Source organism: Suncus etruscus, chromosome 6 (genome assembly GCF_024139225.1).
Source record: "Suncus etruscus isolate mSunEtr1 chromosome 6, mSunEtr1.pri.cur, whole genome shotgun sequence".
NCBI lineage: Eukaryota > Metazoa > Chordata > Mammalia > Eulipotyphla > Soricidae > Suncus > Suncus etruscus.
The window spans coordinates 115,352,654-115,364,384 of NC_064853.1; the positions used below are offsets into that span (position 1 = coordinate 115,352,654).

At 35.4% G+C, this 11,731-nt stretch overlaps 1 protein-coding gene across 1 annotated transcript; it reads left to right on the forward strand.

The window, feature by feature from the left end:
* Positions 1–2,300: 2,300 nt before the first annotated feature.
* On the forward strand, positions 2,301–9,943 carry CLXN (calaxin). Its single transcript, XM_049775780.1, has 5 exons — positions 2,301–2,441; positions 5,046–5,150; positions 6,290–6,441; positions 6,888–6,992; positions 9,734–9,943. Exons 1-5 carry the CDS (start codon positions 2,384–2,386, stop codon positions 9,791–9,793), a joined length of 480 nt encoding a protein of 159 aa, XP_049631737.1. The 5' UTR covers positions 2,301–2,383; the 3' UTR covers positions 9,794–9,943.
* The last annotated feature ends 1,788 nt before the right edge of the window (positions 9,944–11,731 follow it).

The following is an 11,731-nucleotide window of genomic DNA, read 5'->3' on the forward strand; positions in this document are numbered from 1 at the left end:
TTCCTCAAAGAAAAAATACAAATGGCCAAAAGACACATGAAAAATGTTCTACATCACTAATCATCAGGGAGATGAAAATCAAAACAACGAGATTCTATCTCACACCACAGAGACTGGCACACATAGAAAAGAACAAGAATAATAAGTGCTGGTAGGGATGTGGAGAGAAAAGAATTCTTATTCACTGCAGGTGGGAATGTCGTCTAGTCCAGTCTTTATGGAAAACAATATGGAGATTCCTCAAAATACTGAAAATTGAACTCCCATATGATCCAACTATACCATTCGTAGGGATATATACCCTAGAAACACAAAAATAGAATTCAAAAATTCCTTCCTCACACCTATATTTATTGCAGTGCTATTTACAATAGCCAAACTCTGAAAACAACCAAGATGCCCTTCAACTGATGAATGGATAAAGAAACTGTGATACATATACACAATAGAATATTATGCAGTTATCAGGAGAGAGAAGTCATGAAATTTTCTTATACATGGTTGTACATGGAATATATTATGTTGAGTGAAATAAGTCAGAGGGAGAGACACAGAATAGTCTCAATCATCTATGGGTTTTAAGAAAATTTTAAGAAATTATTGTAATAAGGCTCAGAGACAATAGAGTTAAGAGCTGGAAGGGCCAGAACAACTGGCTCACAAGTTGAAGTTCACCAAAAAGAGTGGTAAATGCTGTTAGGGAAATAACACTAACAGCTAGCATGACAATGTTAATGAATGAGAGAAGTAGAATGTTTGTCGAGAATACAGGCAGGGGTGGGGGAGGTGGGGGTATTGGTGGTGGGAATGTTGCATTGTTGAAAACAGGTATTCTGTTTATGACTAAAACCCAATGTCAAACACGCTTGTAATCATGGTGCTTAAATAACAATTTAAAAAAAAGAAAAAGTATGGTCCCCAAGGTGTCATGTTAAAGTGGAACCTACTTTGGTTTTTCTCAATTACTAACAACATGTTTTTTGGCTCCTTGATCTCTTACAATCAGCACTGCAAAAAACTTTCTAAGAAAAATATTTGCTTTATTTCATAATCATAAAATCACTAAGTTTGTAGTGGTGAATGAAATTATATTCTGCCTTTCTCATCTGTCCCTACACTTTCAATATTAAGGCAGCAGCTGCAAGATTAGAGGATAAGAATGTAATTTTATCATATAACTGTTGCAAAGTTACATTCACTATCACTTAATATTTACTTAATATTTCTATGAAATTAAGTTTAGAAGAGTACTGTCTATGACTTCACCAAACATCCTTGACTTTAGCTGCAAGCAAAATCCCAGTACTTTACTTGTCAAACAAGTGAGAGTACTCTTGTTACTCATACTTGGCAGTTTTTCTGCTTTCACTGTAACAACTGTAACATATCCCAAAGCCTCTATTTATTGTGCTCAAGGCTGGACTAAATCATTTCATGGCCCTCTTAAGAGAGTGTCCTATGTGGTTAAAAAGAGCAGAAGGGCCTCTCACACTAGATTTGCAAGGACTAATTCTGTTTTCAGTCACAAAACCTGTCTTTCAAAATAAGGAAAGGGTACATTTTCCAGAAAACTAAAGCTGGGATGCATAACTCTGTGTCGGTGGTCAGTCTGTCTCTGGATGGGAGATGTACCCCTTAACTAAATTTAAAAATTACACTAGATTTCTAGAAGATAATTAAAATTAAAAAATAAAGAATGAAAAGACAGCAAAGTTTATCTTGTTCTCAATAACGTAAGATCCCTTGAAGATGCCTCTTTCATGATACCTCCTGACACCACAAGAAAAGCACTGGCAGTTTGGAAAACAAACGAGTTCCTCTCCTTTCTCTGCCACTCTCTTTCTGTTTTTCTCTTTGCTTCTCTCTGTCTCTCTCTCTCTCCCCCTCTCTGTTTTCCCTCTCTACCTTCACCCCTCACCCCCTTGCTCTCACTTACACAACCTGTATGTAAAAGGACCCTCTAGTCAACCTACTGCTCTTTTGCTTGGGGTTATCCCAAAACATCTTTGGGGGGAGCTAAGGATCCTCGCCCAAGACAACCCTCACAGAATACAACCTATTTTCATAAGATTCTGTGACTCCCCAAGAACAACTTTCATAGAAAACAAAAAGGCCATCCCCGTGTTCTGATGGCCTTTTCAGGGGATCCTGCCACCCTCCCTGCCACCCCGCCCTCGTTGCCACGGCCACGCTGAATCTCAGGACGCGCCCGTCCCACACCGGGAGCCAATCACAGGCGGGCGGGGTGGTTGCCATGACGGCATTGTGTGTTGAGCCTCCTGGCGCGGGGCAATGGACACCAGCCCCTGCCCGGGACTCGGGAGGGTCCAGGGAGCCCCGCGCCTATGGACAGCGGCAGCGTGGGATTCTCTGAGTGATCAGCATGAACCGCAAGAAGCTGCAGAAATTGACAGACACCTTGACCAAAAACAGCAAGCACTGTGAGTAGCACCCAGGCGGGACGAGATGGGAGGCCTCCCTGTCCCATCTGCAGAGCTCAAAAGCCCGCCCGCGCAAGGACGTCGTTAAGGACCCTTGATGCCCAAGATTCGGGCACCCGGACCTGTGGTTGCAGGCGTGCATTTAGCCTGCTTTTCTTCCTTAACGTGGGCCTCATAGCTGCGTGGTCTGTAAAACCCTGAGATACTTGTGGGTTCAGCCTCAGGTTTAGGAAGAAAGCTTATAACCGCCTGCTAATGGCTTTTAAACAGCCCAGAGTCCCAGTTCTGGAGTTTCAAGAGCTACCTAAGCGAAAAGGGGGCATCATTCTGCTGGATTGTAGGCGGTGGTAAAATGAGCACTTAGTAAATAAAGATCTTCCAAAAAGCCAGGGGTTGGCCGAATGGGCTGCAGTGCCTGCTTTATGTGCATACAGGAGGTCCAGCTTGATCCCCAGCATCCCAGGTTTCCGCAGATTCGACCTTTTCCCCTATTTTAGGACCAACCTCTGAGGACCACAGGGTGTGGCCTAAGCCACCAAACAAACAAACTAACTCAGACATTCTAAAAGATGGTCACCTGAAATTGAAAATGGCTAATCAAATTTCCCCTCTCCACATAAGCATTCCATCATAATCATGGACAGAGTGCATCGTTCTTCATAGAGTTGAGTCTAGGGAGAGAGTTCAACAGGCAGTAGAGTTCTTGCCTTGCAGGAGTAGAGGGTTCAATTCATAATGGTGTCTCCCAAGGACCACTGGGAATGACTGCCCAATGTTAACCAGGAATAGCCCCTTATGCACTTCTCAATGAAGTCTCATCCCCTCAAAAAACAAACAAAAGAAAAATAAACACAATACCCGCTCTAAAATAAATACATGCTCTTCCTTTTCTTCCCCAAGGGCTAGAAATTCTTTTCTTTTTTTGTTTCATTTTATATTTTATGTGGTTAAATACACACGCGCGCGCACACACACACACACACACACACACACACACACACACATTTTTAGCGCTTCAAATGTATAGCTCTATCACATTAACTACATTCACGTTGCTACCCTCTAAGAACGTTATCCAACTTCAGAATATTTTCATTTATCCATGGAAACTATTCTAATTAAACCATATTTCCTGTTTTTTTTTTTTAATCTCTTTCCTCAGCCCTTGGCAACCAACCTTCCACCTTAAGTTTCTGAATTTCATCAAACTCGGTTTATCATAATGTAATCACACAACTTTCTGCTTCCTTTTTTTTTTCATCTGGCTTATTCCCTCTGTAAAAAAGTCTTTAAGGTATATCTATATTGTTTCATATATTATAAATAATCCCTTTTTAGAAGCTGAATAATATTCATAATATTATAATAAACTACATGTGCTGGCATTCATGCATATGATGAACACATTACTTCAACTTTTGTATAAGCAATCTGAGTCCTAGATTTCAGTTATTTTGGGTATTTACCCAGTAAAATAATCAGATAACATTGATTTATTTAAATTTTTGAGAAATTGACATACCATTTATATATCAACTGATATTTATATATGACATTTATATATCAACTAATAGATATTTCTCTTATTTTAATGAAGCATCATCTAGAGAGGCACGCCTCTACTTAGGATATCAACAGTTACACAGATACTTGTGTTTATTTGTAAACATATTTATAAAAATGTAAGTGATAAATATTAAAATATATCAATTTTTTTCTTTTACAGTTAATAAGTTTGAAGTGAAATGTCTTATAACTCTTTTTCATAATTTGGTGGGAGAAGGAACAGAAAGGCAAGGTGTGGCAGTTGGATTAGATCGTAATGCATTTCGAAATATCCTGCATATGACATTTGGAATGACAGATGACATGATTATGGACAGAGGTAATATTACAAAAGATTCAAATTATACAAATAGCGTCATCATTTTTTAAAAACAATGGCTTGCAATTTGACATATTTTGGTAGATATATTACTATTATACCTTTTCTATTTCAATGAAATAGAATTTAAATGTTATATTTATAAAAAAGTGATATTCTTTTAATATTGTTTTAGGAAGTGAACAGAGTCATTTTGAAGACTTAAATTTCTCTCTTTATCTATAGTAAAACCCCAAATATTATTATGTATACTTAGAAAATACAGTAATAAAATATGTTTCAAGAGATTTTTTGTTAACAAAATCATACCAGATTCTCTATAAGATTATTACTATAGTTAGATATTCAAGATTTTGTTTTCACAAAATATGAAAGAAAAATGTGATAGTTTAAATAAAACTTAAAAATGTGCTTGTCATAGAGACCGACTGGGGAGTGGATGGGAACCTGAAAACTGGTGTAGGAAAGTTGATACTGGTCATAGGATCAGTGCTGGAACATATACCTGAAACACTACTAATAATAACTTTGTAAAGTATGATGTCTTAAACACAAAACACAAATATAAAAATAAAAAATAAAACACTAAGACAGTGTTGTTTTCTTAGTTTATTTCAAGGATACTGACATTTGTCTAAATTTTAAATTAGTAACAGTGGGAATTCATTATTGATAATAAAATGTAAACTAAATAATATGTTGACTTTTATCTTTCTTAGTGTTTCGAGCTTTTGATAAAGACAATGATGGCTCTGTAAGTGTATCAGAGTGGATTTATGGATTATCAGTGTTTCTTCGGGGAAATTTGGAAGAAAAAATGAAATGTAAGGTTTCAGGCTATCCTTTTGGTTTGTATACATCCAAAAATTTTAAACCAATATTATTTAACAGCCAGTAAAGTGGATTATTTTGGGGGGGGCACACCCGTTGACGCTCAGGGGTTACTCCTGGCTATGCACTCAGAAATCACTCCTGGGTTGGGGGGATCATATGGGACTCTGGGGGATCGAAATGCTCTCTGTCCTAGGCTAGCACTCGCAAAGCAGATGCCTTACCTCTAGTGTCACCACTCAGGCCCCAGTAGAGTGGATTTATTGTCTATTGCTTCTGTTGCTTGATTGGTTTGAATCTATTTTAGCTTCTTTCATGGAGTACATTCAAATGAATAATAATAAAGCAAGAATTTGTGAAGCAATAATGGCAAGCAAGAAATGTACTATAAGTGCTAGTTGTATGTATAATAATTTGTTACATATTGCATATTATTATTTTATTGTAGCTGTGAAATTCTTAAAGTATTTTAGTTATTGTTAATCTGATAAATCAACATGCCATATCATTGAGTCTTTTTTTAATAAATAATAATTTCAAGAGGCTACTGTGACAGTATAGCAGGCAAGGCACTTGCCTTAGATGTGGACAACTCAGTTTAATTCTTCTTACCTCACAAGGTCCCCTGAGTCTCACCAGGAATGGTCTTTGGGCATTAAGCCAGGAATAATACTAGAACACTAATCATGTAGAACCCAAAACCACAAAAAATTTTTGAGCTAAAAATGTTTAAGTTATAGGTATAGATTTTTAGTTGAGATAAGAAAATATTTTTTAAAATGTATTAATATTGGGGTTGTTTGCCTTGCATGCCTCTGTGACCTAGGATGGTCTGCAGTTCAATCCCCCAGTGTCCAATATGGTCCCCCAAGCTAGGAATGATTTCTGAAAGCATAGCCAGGAGTAATCCCTGAGCATCACTGTGTGTGGCCCAAAATCCAATAAATAAATAAATAAATAAAGTTTATTAATATTTTATTATGCACTTAGCCTTTGCTTTAGAAATTTAGAAATAGGATTATAATCTAAATGCTGGATGATTAAAAGTATCAAAAGCATAAACCTTGATTTGAAAACTTTCAAAGAAAATATTTAATGATAGTATCAAATTTATATGTTACATTTTTTATAGATTGCTTTGAAATATTTGATTTGAATGGTGATGGATTTATTTCCAAGGAGGAAATGTTCCACATGTTGAAAAACAGCCTTCTCAAACAGCCTTCTGAAGAAGATCCTGATGAAGGAATTAAAGATTTGGTTGAAATAACACTTAAAAAAATGGTAAAAATGGGTCATATAGAATTTATATTGAAACTTTGAGCTCTGATATCATATATAATTAATAGTTCAAATTATATGTTTCTGCTTGTTAAATTAACATTTAAACTGTCCTCTTATTATAAAATAAGAAATTCTTTTCAATTTCATGATTTAGTATTTTACTTGACAAAGAACTTTCTTCTATGTACACTATACTATTAAAGACAAAGTATTTGTAATTAGTATGTTGATATTTTGTTTGTTTGTTTGATTGGTTTTTGGACCACAACCCATGGCACTTGGATTATTCCTGGATCTGTGCTTAGAAATCATTCCTAGCAGACTCAGGGATCATATGGAATGCCAGATATTGAACCCGGGTCTGTCCCAGGTTGGCAACATGCAAGTCAAATGTCCTATAGCTGTGTTTTTGACCTGTTGACTAGCATGAGGTTATTTCTCTGTAGGACTATGACCATGATGGGAAGTTGTCTTTCGCTGACTATGAAGTAGCTGTAAGAGAAGAGACTCTTCTACTGGAAGCTTTTGGACCATGTCTACCAGATCCAAAGGTACCACTATTACTAAGACTAAAGAGTATAAAAATATGAGTTTAAGTTCAGCAATCAAGAAGATCTTGATTTGAGTTATGAATCATGCTTATGATAATTGCTTCTAAACAGAAAAAATCCACTAGAGAAATACAAATATTTTGAAATTTACATTTTATAGTATACAATAGGATGACACTATTTTGTTTCATTAACTCATTCTTTCATGTAAAAAGCAATTACTGAGGCTTAGTGTGTCAGAAAAAATGGATGAAAGGCTCAACAGCTGCACTCAAAGGCTAATATTTTCCAGGAAAAATAAACCAGCATAAAAGTCATTGCACAATTGCAAGTTAAATTTTATTACTCTAATAGTTAATGACTTATACAGTGATTCATAGATGCCAAACAATTTTGCTAATACTATTCCTTATATTGCCTTATTTAAATTGCACAACACAATATAAAAGTACATAGGATAATCATCCTTACTTTCATGAGGGTATTGATAAGGAAACTGAGACTCAAAGACAAATTTTAGTAACTTGTCCTGCTTTACTCACCAATTATGGAGTACTCTGTATATTCCTATAAATATTCACAAAATATTGTGATCAAGAAGATAAATTTTTATTGTTGCTTTGAGCCCACATGCAATAGCCCGCATGGCCTATTCCTTTACTAAACTATTTCTTGTTCTAAAAGAGGGCATTTAAACCAGTAGAATGAAATGGCTGGTAAGTGACTAATGGGCATGGGGATGATTTACTTGCATTTGGGGGGCGGGTCACACTCGGCAGCTCTCAGGGGTTACTCCTGGCTCTATGCTCAGAAATCGCTCCTGGCAGGCTTTGGGGACCATATGGGATGCTGGGATTTGATCCACCATCCTGCATCTAAGGCAAGCACCTTACCGCTGTGCTATTTCTCCGGCCCCTTACTTGCATTTTTAAAGATATTTAAAGACATATTCACCAGGATAAAATGAAGATATATAATCTAATCTAAGATTATGGAATACAGCTGAGGAAAAAAGAGTAAAAGACACAAATGCCGCTCTATTAGAACACATTTATGAAATCAAAGATAATACTAGAGAAGCAGACATGCATAGAAACAAGTTCTATTTAACTTATAGCTTGGATTTTGTCTTGAGAGTCACAGAATTCTCTTGAAATATTAACTGGAGGATGGGCATAAATATTACTATATACCTAACACCGTCTTCTGCAGTCTCAGTCTCTTTATCTCGTGCCGCTACACTAAATATCTATAAGGCACTCAATAAAATTCTAATTTCATACCCAATTTGCCTTTACTTTACTTTCCCCTCTAACAATATATAACATACCTAGATGCTTCACTAAAAATATAAATGGGACTAATCTTGTTTATTCTCATAACACTCTTAGCAATTTCTTTAATTTTTTTATACTTAAGGCCTGGTCGTATGGAATAAATTGGTAAGTTGAATTTTTGCATATATATACAACAAACATACCATGGTTTGAATGCCTGGCAGCATATATGGCTCCTTGAAAACCTATATTAGTCACTCTTGAGCACAGAGCCAGGAATGGTTTCCAAGCACCATTAGTAGAGGTCCCAAAAATTAACCTTTAAAAATGTGTATGCATATATCCTTGACCACATTTTTTTCACACATCTCTTGGCACCAACCTAAATCAAGCCTCTTCTGTTTTCTTCTACTTCAAGTCTCCACAAAACCCAGAATAATTTAAAACACAAATTTTGTCAGAATCTTACATTGCTGGAAATTCCCCCAGTGAACTCTAAAATCTAAGCAGAGTCCCCTTTTTCTTCTGTAACAAGTCTCTGTCTATCTTCCATTAATTCTTTCCAGGGTCTTTACAGCTGCCTCTGTAAATCATATCTACATACTGAATCCTCCTTCTAGAATCATTCTAGATTCTTTCTCCAGAATCTTTACATTTCTCAGACTTCTACTACTGTCTCTGTTTAATTGTCATAGACCATCTTAATGAATCTCCCCCTCCTACATTCCTTAACTTTGCTACCTTTTCCTTCATGATTTTATTTTCTACAACATATTTATCATTATATTTACTGTTTATGTATATGTAAGGTCACCTTTAGACACCTTTCTTTACATATTTTCTTTACATATTTCTTTACATATTTCTCCATGTATTATGAATGACACATAGTAAGTTGAAGCCCAAACAATTTTGGGCAGCTGGATTAATGGATAGATGATGCATGTATAGATGGATTCATGTATATGTGTTATATTATCTCCCTATATCCTGAAAGATCATAGAACTGCTTTTACTAAGGCAAAAGTCTCTCCTTGCAGGGTTTCCCAAGAACTTTAGCTCTTGGATTTTAATCTTAATAAGCCAAATCTCTTTCTATTTTGGAGTCCACCCTCTTGCACTCCAGGAAACATCTCTATACCCCTCCACAGCTTGGCTATGGCTTTGTTACTCATTCTGGACTCTCAGCATTTGCCTTCTGTTCTTATATATCCCTTTCTGAAATGCATTAAGCTCTCCTGTTTCTGGACAGTCTCAACCATGGGCCTGATGGCTTCTGGAAAGCTGTCATGTGATCTTGCTTTCTTTTATCACCCAAGACCAACCATAGATTCATGTCTTTGGTATCGTATGTGAAATATAATCACTACTCTATTTTTAATTTGAGTGAAAAATGCATGTACAATACATTTTTCCTGCTTCATTTTAGAATTCTCTACTAATTTAAGTACCTTTATTTTGCAGAGTCAGATGGAATTTGAAGCTCAGGTATTCAAAGATCCAAATGAATTCAATGACATGTAATTACCTAATGTTTGTGTTGTCTCAAGTAAGTATAAAAGGAGGTACATGCATACTTATTATAATTAAGCTCAGAGAGATGAGTTTGCATTTGGGAGGAAATGAGATGGCATTCACTTCCATGTGTCTTTTACAACACTTTAGGACTGAAATTGGTTCAGAATATGCCCTCAAATAAACACTATGAATTTAAAAGTACCAAGATAAATCTAAACTTATATTGAACAAAGGAAGAGTAAGGTACTCTTTAATACTTAATGGATGATGCATGGGCATGAATTCCAGCTGATTTCAGGAGTCATCCTGGATGTGCCCCACAGCCATTGCCAATGTTGCAAAATCATGTTTCTATTTTGAGTTCTACCATGTTCTCACTTAAATTCTATTTCTTGCTTGATTCCTTCAATCTGGACTACCTCTTTGGAATCCCTTCAGTGTTTTGTATTGTCTTGTGCACTCTTATCAGGGACCATGTCATACTACACCATACAGTGAACTTCTGGAGACATACCTGCCCTCCCCTTTGTTTGATAGATTTAACAGGTGTCTATGGGCATAAGATGAAAACATAAATATGTTCCTATGAGTTATGCTATGCATTTACAGAAAATATATGCAAGTAGCTTAGACATATTTGGTAGATACCTGCATGTCTATATATAAACCTCTAAAGGTTAACTGCATTGTGAAATCCATTTGTTACTACATAACTATTAGATTCACAAAGAGGAGTGAATTGTAAAAAAAACAAGCTATTAAAAATCAATTCATGAAACAATCTATATGCAATTATCTATATATTTTCTTAGTATTTTATATTTAAATTTTAGGTGAATGCAATTGAACCTATTGCAATCATATAGTGAATATATAAGTATGCATATTAAATATATCATCAAGTAAACTTGAAATATACAGTAATATATGTCATTTCTCAATAAAATTAAGAGTTCAGTTTTACAATTTTATATAAATTATTGTGTACTAAAGAATATTTTAGGCCAATAAAATTCATCTGCTTTAGACATACAAAAAATTTATACTATTATTTTGATGTATCTTGTCTTTTTTCTATCTTGACAGATATAAATAATGTGCACATAATTATTTCTACTTTTTTATTATTTTTATTTTATTTTATCGAAACAATTGTGATCTACAGAGTCCTTCATGGTTGAATTTCAGATATACAGTGATTCACGGCCATACCTACCACCAGTGTCAACCATCCTCCACCAATGAACTCAATGAATCCTCTCCCATCACCCTTTGCCCCCTGGCCTGCCAGTGTAACAGACCCATTTAATTTTAGATTGTAAAAGTTTAGGTCTCTTGATTCTATTGTTCTTAACTTTGGCTTGAATATTTAGTTCTGTCCTTATTTTTTTTCCACCAATGCATCTGAGACCACTTGGCCCCTGGCCCCCAGGTTTTTTTTAGTCCTTTCTTCTTAGTTTTATAGAAAAATACAGAAATATGTGGTAAAATAAAGTAATCCATGTCCCAAGTTTCTATGAAAAAGGCAGGATTCCCTATTTAAAAGATAAGAAATAAAAAAATTAAAACAAAAATGTGTATGTGTGGCAAGTTTTTTGTTTGTTTGTTTGTTTTGTTTTGCTTTGCTTTGCTTTTGTTGCTGTTTGCATAAAAAGATGTGAAAAATAAAAAGGAAACACCATTGGACTAAAAACAGAGAGAACCTCCCCATGAAGCATCCTGCAATAAGACAAACTACAGGCTCTGGGCATACTAAGTTATCTAACCTCAAAGTCTTTCTTTGTGGTACCAGTAAATGTTCTCAGTCTTTCTACTTTTTAAAAATAAACTGGTAAACTAAAGTTTAGAAATGTAGGGAATTAAAAATATTAAAGATCCTGATGTAGGGTATTTTATAGTTTCTTAAGGCAATTTTAAGTATACCTATACATTTAAGCAAAAAAT

Coding starts and splice junctions, on each gene's coding strand:
- CLXN (XM_049775780.1), top strand. CDS start 2,384: ATGAACCGCAAGAAGCTGCAGAAATTGACAGACACCTTGACCAAAAAC. Junction 2,442..5,045: donor GACCAAAAACAGCAAGCACT/GTGAGTAGCACC, acceptor TATCTTTCTTAG/TGTTTCGAGCTTTTGATAAA. Junction 5,151..6,289: donor TTTGGAAGAAAAAATGAAAT/GTAAGGTTTCAG, acceptor CATTTTTTATAG/ATTGCTTTGAAATATTTGAT.